The 16,800-nt window shown below is 35.7% G+C and overlaps 2 protein-coding genes across 2 annotated transcripts; both read right to left on the reverse strand.

Moving 5' to 3' along the window:
• Window positions 1–433: 433 nt before the first annotated feature.
• LOC105215936 (venom dipeptidyl peptidase 4-like) lies at window positions 434–5,731 on the reverse strand. Its single transcript, XM_029042676.2, is given in 9 exon segments — window positions 434–659; window positions 730–941; window positions 1,001–1,538; window positions 1,779–1,977; window positions 2,042–2,836; window positions 2,895–3,025; window positions 3,095–3,189; window positions 5,342–5,419; window positions 5,422–5,731. Coding segments are annotated over 9 exon segments (2,277 nt in total). The 5' UTR covers window positions 5,516–5,731; the 3' UTR covers window positions 434–524.
• Window positions 5,732–13,622: 7,891 nt separating this feature from the next.
• On the reverse strand, window positions 13,623–16,636 carry LOC105215900 (vacuolar protein-sorting-associated protein 36). Its single transcript, XM_011190091.2, has 3 exons — window positions 16,166–16,636; window positions 15,772–16,096; window positions 13,623–15,713 (listed from the first exon to the last, which is right to left on the reverse strand). The coding sequence occupies exons 1-3, from the start codon at window positions 16,465–16,467 to the stop codon at window positions 14,913–14,915; spliced, it is 1,428 nt and encodes a 475-aa protein (XP_011188393.2). The 5' UTR covers window positions 16,468–16,636; the 3' UTR covers window positions 13,623–14,912.
• Window positions 16,637–16,800: the final 164 nt, after the last annotated feature.

Here is a 16,800-nt window from a genome sequence, read left to right on the forward strand (position 1 = left end):
TTACATCAGCGGAGCGTAGTGCTTGTTATCGGGTCTCGCTCAACTCGTAAAGCCTGAGAGCGGCTCGCAAAACTCCATTACTCTCACTAACATTGGATTTTCTAGCATATGTATGAAGTCAGAACTAGCTGATATTATCTCATATGGTTGCAATGGAAAGTTGTCGTGGATCATTCGCTATTCTGAAAGTCATATTTGGACTATTTGTAGGTAAAAATTATATATATATATAAATATATAAAGTAACAATTGTACCACCGTGCTTTGAATATATAAGTAGTGTTCTAACGATGAAATATTTTCTAATATAAGAGGTTTATTTACAAAATAGGGTTTCGAAAAAAAAAATATTTTTTTTGTTAAATATTAGCTTTACTACTTTAAGAATACTGATAAAATAATGCAAAAACGCACAATTTCAAAACATTCCGAATTCTTTGGAACAACTTTTATTGTAAAAAGTAAAATCTACTGCTTACTCGAATGAACAATCAGGTCATGGAACATTCAGTCTTATATTTAAATCAATTACTCTTCACATCATCGCTCTCATCTTCATTTTGAACATGTAAATTGAGGCAATTGATAAAGAAGTTGTCAACTGTGTTGTAGACATGAGGTAAAAATCTGCTAATTGAGTGACTTTCATCGGGGTAGGACTAAAAAAAATAATAGCACAAAAATTAGTTGGTAAATATTACGATTATATGGAGAAGAATTACAACTTACCATTTGCTCGAACAAAATATCGGCAGCTTGCAGTTGCTTGGCAAACAATAGGGACTTCTGATAGTGCACATTATCATCGGCTGTGCCGTGAATCAGCAGGAGATCGTGAATTTTGAAAGTGTCTATATTATGGAATACACTACTCTTCAGATAGCCATCCAAATTGTCGTCCTCAGTTGGCAAGCCCATATAACGTTCAGTATAGATGGTATCTATGATGAAATCAAGAATTATGTATGTCAGCAAACCTCACTCCAACCACAATACTCACCATAGTACAACCATGAGGTAACTGGCGCCACACTCACACCACACTGGAATACATTATTCGCATCATACTCCAGTGTTTTGAGCGTCATATAACCGCCGTAACTCCAACCCCAAATGCCGACACGTTCGCTATCGATAAAAGAGTACTGGGTCTGCAGATATTTTGTTACATAGATTTGATCTTGTGCCTCAAATTCACCCAAATTATTATTGACGCTGAATAGTAATTTCTTGCCCTTATAGCCGGTACCACGTCCATCGATGAACGTATAGATGACCTCACGTTTTGTAGTCAGAAATAAGTTGTAGCCGCTGCTGAAGGCGCTCGCGATGCGTACTGAGTTTGGACCGCCGTAAACGTATACAATCATTGGATATTTTTTGGATTTGTCCAAATTAGGTGGGAACTCTATTTTAGCTGCGGCAAAGGAACCATCAGCCAGCGGTATATTCAAATAAATAGTAGTTGGAAACTGTTTGTTGGCGAATTTTTTGCGGAAATAGTTGTTATCTTCCCAGACAGAGAGTAAACGTTGAGTCTAAAATAGAAATTTAAAGTAATAAAAAGATAAGACATAGAAATAGGTCTTTCAGGTACAAGAGAGCTCAAGATATCAAGTTTCCAGAGCCCTCTGGTCCGCAATTGTAAAACATAATTAAAAGCAAGCAAGAGATTCCAAAAAGAACCAGTTCCTTAATGGAAATGTTGATGTACTACTTCGATCGACGACGAAATCCACCAAAAAGTCATGGTTCTAATACTTCTATATTAGTATTACCTTTGTCTCATAAATACGTATAACAGCAGGTCCCGGTCCATTACAATTCAAAATATAGTAAGTATTGTTTGAGCTGAACAAGGCGTCAGCAGAGCTACACACATTATTGTCCGGATCGCGCAAGTCACAACTTAAGCATTTATTGTTACGGAAGACGTGTACTTGGTAGGGTTCATTTTCCAAAGTGGCTTGGTAGTACCTAGAGAAGAAATGGATAACTTTTAGTAAACACTGCAGGCCTCGAAAAGCATTAAAACACTTACAGCTCATCGGCAGCCTCATCGTAGAAGTAAACATTTGCCACCGTAAAATTACCACGAGCTTGCCATTGATTCTTGCCTGTAGCCAAGTCCAACTTCCACATTTGCAGCCAATCGTCAATCCAATAGGTGAATGTACAGTAGGTGGCCTCACACTTCAGTGAGGTAATGATAATCCAACCAGAGGGCTCGCTCAACTGTGTCACCTCACGGCACACACCGGTCACAGTGCATTCCTGCAGCGAAGCCAAATTCTGACGACGGTTCAGCCAAACCAACAAAACACGTCCACTATCGATCCATACAACGGTTTGTATGATATGATCGGCCGTTACCACATCCACTGGCGCGGTAATATTCACGGGCACTAATTGTTTGGTATCTATGTTGAATAGGCGTAGGCCCACAACTGGATTAGGAGTGCCCGCTTTGGGATATTTCAAATCGAGTTCTACTGGATATTGGTCCCCAAGCAACGAGTTGTTTGCATAGGCATCTTGGTAGACTTGATATTTGTAAGTCTTCACATCGACGTCATTGAAATAGCCGCTGATCAAATGTGCGCCATCCTTAGACCACCACATGGCGCTACCGCTGGCGAGCACCTCCTCCTCGTACACCCAATCGGGTATGCCGTTGTAAATGACGCCAGTAATACCATCAGTAGTAAGCTGCAACTCGGTATCATCTTCATAGTGTACGTGCACATTGTTTTCATAGATGTAGGAGAGACGATTCTTTGACGGCGACCAATCACAGAACTGTAGCTTCTCGCCATTATGAATTTTCGTCTCAATTCTGCCCGTCAAGTTGTAAGTTATTTACCATATTATTATATATATAAGTATAAATTTACCTCGTCTCAATATCCAGCAACGAGTATTTAGCGACCACCGAATGCCTAAACTTTTGTTCGACATCGTAACATATAAGCAATTTGGTGTTATCTGGCGAGAAAGTGATTGAAAGATCCGGTGGATATGCTTCCTGTGAGTGAAGAAGAAAAATTGATATATTTATATCTGTGTGTTCTAATCATATTCACACAAAACTTACGAAAATTTCTGGTGGCAACATCAAGGCACGACTCAGCGTGGCCACATTATATTTATAGAGAATACCATCATCTGCTCTATAGGTGAATTCGGCATCTGAGGAATCGATGAGATTAAGAACAAGAAAGAGGTATTATACAGAGAGAAGGAAGAGAATGTTGGGATAGTATTTAAAAATTTTTAAAAGATTTAATTATCAGAATCAAATTAATACTGTTTAAGGGCTCGATACACAGTTGGAACTCGTAACACTTTCTTTTGACAATTTGACTATAAGGTATTTATAAGGTGTCGATAAGAGGTTGTGTAACAAGTGAACTACAAAGTTGAACCGAAAGTACGTGGTCAAAAGCCTCTTGTCACTTAGTAAACCAATAGTTTAATAAGTTTTGAATCTCTTCCAAAATTTTAATAGATTGAAAGAAAACATTTTTCCTAACGGATATATATTCAGCTGTTTTTCAAAGCCTATAAATTAATGTTGAGTCAGACATGAGGGCCTAGGAATCGCACCCAAGTTCACAAAATGACGGCAAGAACTATATAGCAACTGATGGGACGGACTTTGACTCGAGAATACGTAAATTTAGTGATCTATATTGATAAACCAGCAGCAACTGAACTCATATTACTATCATACCTGCATTGATGAAGAGAGTAACTCAAGATTTCACCGACAGAATGGTCTTCATACAGTCGGAGTTACCATATTGTCAAAATTTTGTTTAAATACTCAATATTTTGTATCTATTTATAATTTTTCTCTGTTCTATTTAAAATAGGAGTTCTAGGTCGCTAAAAAAGATCAGATTTTTGCATTATTATTTTTTTATAAATAAATATCATTATATCAAGCGTGAAAACTACGAAGTAACCACTAATAGCTGTTCGATTGGATTTTTAATAATTCGAAAGTTAAGCTTATAAAAAAATGTTTAAACTCGCTGCTAATTTGATTGTGTTAAAAGTATTAAATTTTATTAAAAAAAAAAATTTTTTTAAATATATAATTACATTTCCTTAAAGATCAAGTAATTCAATATAATTGAATATTATTAACCTACAATCAACTCTAGACCATGATAGCCTTTTCACACAGGATAATTGATCAATTAACCAGCATTTGCTCGATTAAAGCGCTGATTTAGACAGATTTCACATACAAAAGTATAATCTTATTTTACTACCAGCGATCGAGTAGCCGTATAGCTGTGAGAAAGGTAGAAACCTGTTTCTCAATTATAATCTTAATGTATTAAATTAATTTGGCTGTGCGAAAAGGCTATAAGAGTAGATAGGTCCATTTTTTAATTTTGAAAATAATAAAGCTGAAACCTAATAAATTATAGCGGACTAGAGAAATAACAGTGAACGCTAACTAATCCAGTGTGAATCCTGAATGACTTCAAGGAACTCGATAAATTTTGTTTTTATTTTTTAAAACTCTTTTATATAGTCTTATTTCAGTAATTTTTGTCTTTAAAATACGCGAACATTTCAGTTTCTCTCAGTGTAATTGTAATATCTATATAAGTAACCTAGTAAATGGTGTAGAGTAGATATATGTGACCTGGTCTACGAAAAGGGAGCTAACGTGCGAAAACTAGTTTTCTGGGGAACAGCTGTTAAAAATAAACAACTCGTTTCGTCAGTTTCTCGTTATCTCATTAATTGTTCTCCTTTCCAGAGGCTTCAAGGACGTCCAGTAAGTGTTGTTTTTGGTCGGAATATTATTAAAGTTCATCGTGTAAGTTGCTAGTGTGGAACATTTAAAAAAGTAACACTGAAGAAGTGACGTTTACTCTAATACTAATCTAATAATCTACATTTTTATGGAACTTTCCAACAAGTTATGACTTTTTGGATTCTATCACGTGAAAAATAATCTCATCTTCCATCCGAATCAACTAGAAAGTGAAAATTGATTTTTTGACACCTAAGCCCCTTACCTTAGACCAGGTCACTTATATCAAATATATATGTATATGTATTGTTAAAAATTGGGACATATAATAAAGTTTAATAAGACTTTTCCAAATGTTTAAGAGTACATTCTCAAGGACATAGATAAGATTTTTGAATTAGATAGCATTAAAAATTACACGCATATAGAAGACTTTAATAAGTTTAACTCGAATTTTGTAACCTAAGTGTTCGTGTAAAATAAATTGAATTTCAGTCAACAATTACCAATCGCTAATGCTAATTAACAGACAATTTTATGGTAAACATAAAAATAACGCTTTACCATTAATCCAACTTCCATTGAAAAGACGTAAAGAGGCGCTAGCCATCGGCGCTTCCATCAATTCCCAAGGTGTTTTTTAGCCGCATCACTTTTTCCATCCGAGCGTGGCAAATTACGCGCCTGCGTAGCGCTTAACAACGCCAACAACAACAGTAAATTGGTTTTCCAAAACATTTCAAAATGTTTAAATTTTTTATAGTAAATTTTAAATAATTATTTTCCGTTTGCAATAAATTTTTTTTTTATTTTTTTTTGCAATTAATTTTTTCAAAATTAAGTACCCAACCGTTGACTGACACCCACTATTCACCCTTTATACTCGATATAAGTCTTAAGCGCACCAACCAACCGCTGCACTTTATTGCCAGCGCAGAACTGAACTCCAACAGGTCGCCACAGCACGGTGTAATGATAAGCCATGGACAGGTAACTTGTGCTAATCGCCAGCAACCTACCTACGTCACTGCAAACATATCACCGATAAGACGATCCTCGCCAGGTATACTCGTATTACATCAGCGAAGCGCGGTGCTTGTTATCTGGTCTCACCCACCTCGTAAAGCTGATAACGGTTCACGAAACTCCATTACTCTCACTGACATTTGGTATTACTAACTTAGGTATGAAGTCAGTACTAGCTGATATTGGCTCATGCGGTTGCAATTCGCTATTCCGAAAGTTTAACTAAGTATACGAACGCAGAAATCAATATAAGATAATAAGATTTCGAAAAAGTTAGTTTCACTGCTGAAAGAATACTGCTTCTACAAAGTAAACTCCGGAACCCAAGCTACAATTAGTAAGAATACGAAATGCTTCAAAAAAAATCAGTTGGTTGCATTTCGAATTAGAAATGTCGATCAAATTAAGTAAAATGTGTGAGGTCTGAATAAGAGTGACTGAATGAGGCAGAAATAAATATCTCCCAATATAACTAATTAAACCAAAAAGTAAAGATCTCTCTTCAATCTCAGCACAGTCTTAAGCGACAGTTTAGTTTTGCAATAAGTCAATTTTCAATCAGTTAAAAAGTTCTTCATCAATAACAGTCTACCAAATATCGCTACAAGCTATCTACTGTCTCTACAGTGTTGAGTAATCTAAATCTTTCAATTCCTCGGTATGTATTAATTAAAAAAACCCACAGATTCACACAGATTGAACTAGAGATTATTGAAATGTCTTTATTATTTCAGAAAACTGTTCTGAGAAACTATTTTATAGTCAATCTCTCACCACACGCACGCGTAAACAAATCTTATTATGGTCTACTATATACTCATGTATAGCAATAAGTCAAGAGTCATCGCATGTCGTGCTTAAAATAGATTATGTTCGAACAAACAGTGGTGTATGATTTGAAATCAAATCCTCTTATTTACTAGACACACCAAATAATTCTATGTAGTTTCTTCTTTTAATAATAAAAAAAAGTTCCCACACTCAAGATTCGGTCGATACTACATGTCAAAAGCATCAAAAGCAACTTGAGATTTCTATTTAATACCCAGTAAACCGAAAGGACTTGAGATCTTAGTTAAAAAATTAAAGTAAGCGTTCATTCATGACTTGAAATTTTAATTAACAAGAAAAAACGTTAACTTCGGCTGTACCGAAGCTAATATACCCTTCACAGGTTCATTTCTTTTAGTAACTATGTGTTTAAGCAAATCTAAAGACGTAAGAAAAATTATGTAAAAAACAAGCCCTTGATTCCGATCGTTCAGTTTGTATGGCAGCTATATGCTATAGTGAACCGATCTGAACAATTTTTTCGGAGATTAAATTATTTCTATGAACAATAACTCACACCAAATTTCGTGAAGATATGTAGTAAAATGCGGAAGTTTTCCCATACAAGCCCTTGATTCCGATCGTTCTGTTTGTATGGCAGCTATATGATATAGTGGTCCGATATCGACAGTTCCGACAAATGAGCAGCTTCTTGAAGAGAAAATAACATCTGCAAAATTTCAAAACCATATCTTAAAAACTGAAGAACTAGTTCGTATATATACAGACAGACAGACGGATGGACGGTCAGACAGACGGACATGGCTAAATCGACTCAGTTCAACATACTGATCATTTATATATATACTTTATAGGGCCTCCGACGCTTCCTTCTGGGTGTTACAAACTTCGTGACAAACTTAATATACCCTATTCAGGGTATAAAAATTAAAAATATTAATTAATTCAGTCAGAAATTTATGCAAAACTTACGATCTGGTCGATCTTCACCACGATCGCTTCGGATATAGACAAAAGGTGGTAATTCTGAGCACCTGATTTAAGGGTCCAAAATCTTATGTGATATTTTCTGATCCTAACCAACTAACTCTCGACTGCAACTTTTCCAAACACACTTTTTTGAAAGAAAGCAGTACAAAAGATCGTCGAAGTTAAGTATACCATTCTATAATTAAACTCAATACCTTTTGCTCACTGGTTTATCGCCCGATAATCGCATTTCTGCATGCAAATAAATAATTTATTTGTTGTTTTTACCATTATACTCTCTTTATTTTGATTTTATATGAGTAGACATAATATTTGCATAAGTAGTACGCCGAACAGACGCAAACGAAGGCCACTGCCATGTATGACAGCATAATAAACAATTACCGGCTGTCACTCTTTTGTTTCTTTCTTCGCTTTCCATTATACCATCAATTCATTGAACCTTATCAATAAACAGTGGACTGAGTAGGGTGTATGTGTGTTAAAAATTGTATTCCAAAAGAGCTTCTACACATAGATGATCTATTGCTCATAAATTGCTGAGAGCATAAAAGAGATGAGCTGTGGTTTTGCGAGAGTTTTTTTTATGAGACGTTTTTGTCAGAGTTGTATTAGTTGAGAATTATCATGAAGTTCAAAGTTGAGATCTTAAAGAAATTTTCGTCGAAGAGACCAAACTTTCTGAAAATAAAACTAATGATCTTCCCTTTCGCGACGAATGCTAAAAACCGTTAGATTGGTTAGATTGTGAAGCAAGCCATGAACCCTCAGTTATGACACACTTTATCTTTGTAGCGCATCTCAAGTCTTATTTATAGACATTTTTCAATACTTACTGATTACAAAAGTAGACCAAATTAATTAGAAGTTATTATTACTAAATACAGTTTTTTTGTAATACAAATCAATAAAATAATTATTTTCTTCAAGTGTTTCTCAAATATAATATTTGTTTATGACAATGACATAATGTATGACATAAGATGTAGATAATAAACTGTTATGAAATACTTAAGCATTACTTAAAGACTCACTATATGTACCATCACGAACTAGTCAAAAATATACATATGAATATAGATCGTTAAACTGTATAAAAATAAATAAACCAAATAGTTTCAGAGCTGATTACCTTATTTAGTAGTAAACTTAAGTGGTAAACGAACTTGAAATGAAGCTTCACTCATTGTTATTGTCCACTTCAATACTCTATTTTTGTTTATTTTAATAATTTCCTACTTTACTTGGGCTTATTATGATTGTTGTTGTTGGTATTTTTATACTCTCTCAACAAAGATGCAACGAGAGTATTATAGCTTTGTTCACATAACGGTTGTTTGTGTCTCCCAGAAATAAAATAGTTAGATATGGGTTATATATAGGTCTAAAACTTTTCTTCCTCCGTTTTCCAATGAATGGGTCTAGGGTCAAGCACTGATCGATTAAATCGTTTTATATCGATCTTGAAGATTTGTGTCAACATTAACCCTACAAAATATTTGTAGAGATCTGTTTGCATCCCAAACTTATTCTCAAGTGAAAATGTCACTTTTTGAGTCGAATTCTCGGCATTTGCGGAAAATTTTGCTTTTCTTTTTTAATTCCAAAAAAAGTGCGGCTGAGGCTCATCTACATTTGTAACCGTTTTTATACAAAAAAACTTAAATTTACAAAAAAACGGCGGGTGCAAAATTGTAGACCTAATACATATAGGGTTATATATATCAAAATGATCAGAGTGACGAGTAAAGTTCAAATCCGGGTGTCTGTCTGTCCATCCGTCCGTCCGTAAAACCATCAGAAGCCTTAAATTTGATTACAGAGATGATACAGAAGTGCTGCACTCAAAATGGTACACATAATTTTAAATGGGCGTGGTTCCGCCCACTTTTGGTCAAAAACCATATCAAATTTCAATGAAATTCGGTTCATAATATCTTCCAGGCTTCCCAATGATATGTTGTGAAAATAGTCCAAATCGGTTCACAACCACGCCTACTTCCCATATACCATATACCAGAGCTCTGAAGTCGATCTGAATAGCTTACTTTACAATATATAAAGTTAGTACTAGTGAAGATATCGGAACAGAACTCTGCAAAAATACAGTATTTAAAGAGTGGTATCGCATTTCTAAAAATCGTCGAAATCGGTCCATAAATTTTTATCGAATATGAGGACCTCATTAGGTTAGGTTAAACTGGTAGGCCAATACGCCACATAGACCTATTTAGGTCCTTTGCGATACCAGATGGAGTGCCATCACGTTGTCCACGAGGAGTAGTCATCCTTTAGGATGCCAGTGCTTGACGCGAATTTTAAAAGCATTTGTGGTTTCACTTTCGATATCTCTTCCAGATTTTCATATTGTGAGGCCCCCAAGTAGCGAAGTCGTTGCCTTGACAATGCAGGGCAGGTGCACAGAAGATGCTTCATTGTTTCTATTGCACCTTGCTCTTGACATTTCCTGCAGTCATCTCGATCTGTAAGTCCCATTTTGTAGGCATGTGCCGCCACCAGACAGTGGCCTGTGAGTATTCCCACCAAACTCCTACAGTCCCTTCTATCGAGTGACACAATGAGTTTGGTGTACTTCTGGTCTACGGTTTTACACATGGCTTTAGCGGTTTTACACCCCGGTATATTTGTCCAACGTCTTGGGATTTTTCTTTTCATGCCCCTGTCCAGATCATCGAACAGACAGTGCATGAGTTTGCCAATGTTGGTCGCGTTTCCGGAAGACAGTTTTACACCATTCTTGGCAATTTCGTCCACAATCTCGTTGCCTTCAATGCCTGTATGTCCTGGCACCCAGTAGAAGTGAAGACCCGTGTTCCTAGCAACTCTCTCCACTGCCATCCTGCTATCCAAAACACTTTTGGCCGAAATGCAAACCGAGGTTGTTGCCTTGATTGCTGCTTGACTGTCTACGTAGATATTGACTTTGGAGTAGCCGGCTGCTGTATTGAAGGCTAGCTCTGCGGCTTTCCCAATAGTAAAAACCTTGAAAATAGCTTGAAAAATACTGAAGTGGTTCGGAAGTTTAAAAGGCTGCTTTACACCTAACTCCTGACAGTATATTCCAGCACCTACCCTGTCTTCCATTTTCGAGCCATCCGTGTAGATATTCAATGTGCTGCGTGAGGTTATCATTCCGTTACGCCAGCCGTCTTTTTTCAAGTTTCCCGGAATCTTCTTTCCTCATTACTTCTAACAAATCTTTTACCCAATTTATAATTAAGATATTTTGAAGAAATTTTGAGGGAATATGTTTCTTCTAATAATATGTCTCCGTGCCAACAATGAGTGAAATCGGGTGATAACTTCATCTACTGAGAACAACTGAGAGAACCTGTGAGATGTTCGGGACAACCTTATTAATTTTTTATTGAACTAATTCGGTCAATGGGTCTTCAAGTTGTGATATTCTGGGAATATATTAGCTCTCACTTGAGAAGATAGTGGAAGTACGTCTTTAAAAACCAAATTTTGGTACCATTTCTCTGAATCATATAGTTTATATAGCTGTGAAGATCTATTTTTCACTAGATTATAGTTAGTTAGGAAATCTGGAACGTACATAAATGACTGTAGTGTTTCCGAAAAAGCTTAATTAGTCATCGAAATTCGCTTAAGACTTAAAAAGTGAACTGGAATCGCTTCAATCTCAGTTTTCTCGCTGTTGTTTTCATGTCTCTTCGGAACTGTGACAATTAGTAGATGTTTATGAGAGTACCTCTGGAAATCTATATTCATTAAAGACACATAAAGTAAGGTTAGGTTCGTTAGGTACAGTTAAATTATGATTATAAAAGAGTCAGTAGGAAAAGTGAAACATACATATGTTTTCTTAGAATAAATAGAAAATATTATTTTTGATTTTTTTTAATATTACATTATCGGTATCATTGACCTGATCATTGAACTTAAACTCAATACTCCGAATCACAACACTAGCCACTCATTTCTTATCATTTCTTCATCTCATTTTTATTTTCAATTATTTGTGTCTATCAAGCTGTGAGAAACACTGTTCATACGAAACACATTAACCTTTTATGCTCTTCGATAATCCATTATACTATGTATGTACTCATATATGTCGGACAACATGACACATTGACACTTCAAACAATTTGAAATTGTAACTCCCCCATATCACAACGTCACGAGATAGCGTGAAATTATATTATATGAGTTTGTTTGACGTACTATTGGCCATATCATCTATACGCATAACTTTCAGGTAATTGTTTATCGTTATGATTTGAACGCTTGTTAAAAGGTACTCTAAATTTTCGTATGGCTATCATTCAATTCTGGTTTTCTTCATAAAAGCCGGTTAAGTGGGTATATGTATATGGGTGATTCTACGAAACGATACAAGGTTACTTGGGCGGCAAATATATTTTTTTTAATGAATCATCTTTATGATTTGAATGCTTGTTAAAAAGTATTCTGAAATTTAGTATGCCTATCGCTCAATGGTGGTTTTCTTCATAAATTCTTCATAATAAATAAGTGGCTATCTGTATATGGGAGATTCTGCGATACGATTCGAGGTAACTTGTACGTCAAACAGTTTAAAATATTTTTTTTGTTCTTTTAAGTCTAAAAAAGTCTCTCTCCTGGCTTTTCGCAAAATAACTGCCAGTGGAGAGAGTTAGTGACCAGAGAAGATACTATTCATTATGACATCCGGATCGGAAATCGTGAGCTGCTTGAGGCTCAAAACTTTCTTGCGTGAAATTCTGAACATGACTTCATCCCCCACCTCCAGCCATCAACAAATCTAAAAATATCAGTCTCGCAATCCCACGTAGATTCGCTCTTGCCAATAGCTCCTACTTTGGACTGAGTGGACAATTGAATGTTAAAGTTCTCTCTCGACGAACCAAAACCAACATCTACAAGTCCCTTATCATTCCCGTTCTGATTTATGGTACAGAAGCATGGACGATGTCAACATCAGACGGGAGTAGGAGTTTGCCAGCGGAAGGTTGGCCAGGAGACAGCGTGCCAAATTTTTGTTTCGTTTGCTTATGCTAGAGAAAGACATTAATTTATTTGTTTCTCTTTGAACAGAGTATACTATGCACTTGAAAACTCCTATCGTAGAATCACCCATGCTAGAACATGTGTACTATTTATGTATGACTTCACCCTATATCAGAAGAAGTGGGGAAGTGGAAGTGTTTTAGAGAACTTTTATTATTCTTTTTACTTGCTTTTCTACTTTTTATGAGACATCGAGGCTCTATAGTGAACTATCTAGGATCAACTAATACTTTACAACTTTCTCATAGACTGTAGTTCGAGAAAACTTATATAGGAAATAATCATTGACCTTTAACCTTTTACCTCAAGGAAAAATATTTGAGAATCTAGAATGCTAACTATAGAGTGAATTCGTATACATTTTCGAGCTCGGAAAATATTTATTGAGAGGCACGACCAGCTGAAGTAAAGGAAAAAGAGCCATTCTTTATTTGAGAGAGATCAAGAGGTAGTGAACTTGTGCTCACAGCGAATTTCGAATTGACAAATGCTAAGTAGCTTTCATTACATAACCAGATACGAAAATTGTGTGAGATCCGGCAATCAAATAAAATATTCGAGCTTAAAGTACTTGAAGTATATCAAGCTTTTAATTATCTTTTCAATTTAGATTACCACGAGTACTTTGGGACCTTAGATTTATCTAAATTTCCAAACTATCAACGCCCAGGGCGTAAAAATCAAGTAGCCTTTTCTTAAATGTTCAACACCTGTCACTAAAAGATATGTGTCCCATAAAACGAAATTGAGCTTTAATTTGAGCTTCAAAGCTCTGCTGGACTCTCTATTTCTCTAACAACAAGACGCGCACCGAAAACAAAAAAATAGCAAACCAAACATCTAGTACAATACAACTGGTTAATATATCTGGAACCATCGCCTAAATGTATGCTACAATATTTACACCACACCATCTTTATTATAGCCAGAAAGTTAGAGAACAATTCCCACTAATTAATAAAATAAAAAAACAACTCAATTGTTTACCATTAAAAATCATTTAACTTTATTTCATTTCTTAATTTGCTTTGTTTTTTTTTTGTTATTTTAGTGGTGTTACAAATGTGAAATCATGTTTATTAACTGGACTTATCACCTATCTACTATTACGCACAATTGCCATACAAACTGACAAACAATTGCATGAGTCAATTTCACATTCCACTTTTAGTACATATGCACTTGCTTGCCGGCTTCATATTTCGCGGTAGATTATTCTACGATAATTGTACGCAACTTTCAGCTTGCAACTTTTCACTCCTAGTCATATATGTATCTATATAGTTTTGTTTTTGTTTTTGCTTTTCTATTACTAAACATGATGTTAGAGGATTTTAAATATGATTTATTTTTTACAAACTTTTGATCTACGCTTAGTGGCAATTAATTAGTTAATGAATATTGCATTATTTCTCTTTTAAACTCTGTCAGTGCACATTATTTTATGAAATTTTGAATAAAAATATACCAACAAAGGTGTTAAAATCTTATTAATTTCTTAATAGCACACCGTCGTTTGTTTCTTTAAAATATTAAACCGAATTCGTTGAAAATTTTACGAAATGTTTTTGTTTTTTCAATTATTTAAAAATCATTTAAAAAATTATTATTTTGTAGATAGCAACTGTAGAGAATTAGCGCGCGTTTAGTTAATATTAATTTAACACACGTAAAGATTTCTAAACTTTTTTACAAACTAACATAAACATAGCTTGGTGTAAATACTTTGTATACATGCATTATTTTGTTTTTGTTTTTTTTTTTTTTAGAAAAATACTAAGAATTACTGGTACCGAAAGTGGAGATTTACAATTTTGCGCTTCTTCTATTATTGTGGAGAATATAGCGTAAAATAAATTTAAAACTATGTTGTATTTTGAATGGCCAAATCAAAATTAGCAACTAATTATTACTTAATTAATTTAGCAAAATACGCGGATTTTTGCATTTTACGACACACTCTCTCGACGTAATCATTTTATGCGAAATTATGTTGAATTAAAATCGTAGAATCAGATGCACTAAACTCATCCCTACCATTTGCTGCAATTTCACTTAATTCTTTAGCTCGAGACACTCTCTCGAGAAGTAGCGCTGCTGCAATAATCATTTTATGCGAAATTATGTTGAATTAAAATCGTAGAATTACTTGCACTAAACACATCCCTACCATTTGCTTCAATTTCACTTAATTCTTTAGCTTATTTTAAAAACTCTCATATGCATTTCCACGCCACATAATACCTTATATCGTTATGTGCACACCACTTTAAGTATTGCTATTGAGTTTCCCAAGTATTTGTTCCTGCATCTCCAGACATTGTGGAAAGAAACGTTCCAACAGATTCACCTTACGCTCCTCCAATTGCATACGCTTGCGTGCGATTTCCAACTGCTCCGCCAGTAGAATATTCTTTTTACGCACCTCATTTAGGTACATAGATTCTAAAGATTCTCCGCCACCCTGTGCAGCCACCAGCACGTTATTGGCGTGTGATGTGCGTCGTCGACGCGGTTGTCCGGGAGCACCGCGTCCAAGTCCCTGTGCTGGTGGTTGCATTGCTGCACCACTACCACTTGCACTGTTGTTGCTATGGTTATTGTTGCCGGCGTATTGACTATTATAGGCCGTATTAGCGGTAGATGATGAAGCTGTCGTTGGCGCTGGTGTAGTTGTTGCCGCATAATGATTTTGATTGGCGTATGTATTACTATGTTCATAGCCAGTTTGTAGTTGTTGTGTATTTGTTGTTGTTGTGTCCGGCGGTGGCGCCGTTGTAGATGTTGGTGGATACTGCTGGTATTGTTGTTGCAGTTGTTGTTGCTGCTGCTTTTGCTGTTGTTCCTCTAACAATTGTTGTGGTGTTTGTAGTGTATGTAATTGTGGCTCCTCGTCGTCGTCATCTTGAGTTGGTGGCTGCGTTTCGAAGTGATTTGGCTGTGGATAATTGCCAAAATTGTGAAAATCACTGGAGTATTCGGCTTTTACCTCGTCAATTGGGTCGCTGAAGAGCTCGGTGCTCGCATTGAACAGTGAAGTGGTGATGCTGGACTCAGCAAGGAATTCACTCTATAGCAGAATGAAAATATAAAGTTTTGTTTACAATAACAACAAACTTTCGACATACCTTGATATCGATGTCTTCAGTGTTGGCCGTCACATCTAACGACAGCGACGTGTTGTTATTTTCCATAGACGCAGCATTATTGGTCGCTTCTTGTGTGTTGGAACTCGATGTAATACTATTGGGTGAAGACTGTCGTCCTGAACGTGGTGGCGAGGGCGGCGACGCTACTTCGCTCAAATCAATATCACGATTATTTTCCAATGCCTCCTTCGGTACAGGTTCGGCATCTTTAGGGCGATATTGATTCTTGAGAATTTTATCGATAATGGCAAACTTTTTCCAACGTGCGGCATTCTTGTCAGCAGCTATTTGCTTCTTAACTTGTCTGTGAAATAATTTAACATACGGATTAACATTTAGCACTTAAGCCTGTTGGAACCACTACAGAGTTTACCTAAATTTAGCGCGCGTCTGATTAACTTTCGCTTGTATCTCCTCCGGTTTCACTTCTATATCAAAGCGATCCTTCAATTCAACCGCCCATTGTGCAAAGAAAATTGTATTCTTTCCGTGTCGCGTTAAACGCCAATTATCACGTCCCCAAATCTCAAAGAAACGCTGCTCCTCCTTCGGCGTCCAATAGCGGCGTTGTTTCTCTTTTTTCGAGTCCAAATCAGTTTCGGCCTCAATTTCTGCCAGCAATGGATTCAATGTCAACTCATCGTAGTCCATTGCCGCCTCTTCCTCAGACAACATCTGAAATGGCTGGTGTACAACAACCGATTTTCAATGGTAAAATTTTGGGTTTTCTTGCCAAATAATAATTTGTGCAAGATTTTCTGTATAAAATTTTGTACTTTTTGCACAACTGTCGGTAAAGACGCAGCGGGAGAAGCGAACGAAAGTTTGACGTTTCTGATTCGTTATGAAAATGTCAAAAAAGGGAGAAACGGAGAATTGCATTCTAGCATTGTTTTTTAAATAAAGTGGAAACTGCAAATTAATTATTTAATTTTTATTACAAAAGTAATTATATTTATTATAAATATAAAAAAACATGTATCTCATAACAGTTATAATAAATTGTAA

The sequence above is a fragment of the Zeugodacus cucurbitae genome, chromosome 3 (assembly GCF_028554725.1).
Source record: "Zeugodacus cucurbitae isolate PBARC_wt_2022May chromosome 3, idZeuCucr1.2, whole genome shotgun sequence".
In the NCBI taxonomy this organism is placed as follows: Eukaryota; Metazoa; Arthropoda; class Insecta; order Diptera; family Tephritidae; genus Zeugodacus; species Zeugodacus cucurbitae.

Excerpts from the sequence above, each read along its gene's own strand:
- LOC105215900 (XM_011190091.2), bottom strand. The coding sequence starts at position 16,467 with ATGTTGTCTGAGGAAGAGGCGGCAATGGACTACGATGAGTTGACATTG. Across the intron at positions 16,097-16,165 it reads CAGACGCGCGCTAAATTTAG|ACAAGTTAAGAAGCAAATAG; the intron begins GTAAACTCTGTA and ends ATTATTTCACAG. Across the intron at positions 15,714-15,771 it reads CTGAAGACATCGATATCAAG|AGTGAATTCCTTGCTGAGTC; the intron begins GTATGTCGAAAG and ends ATTCTGCTATAG.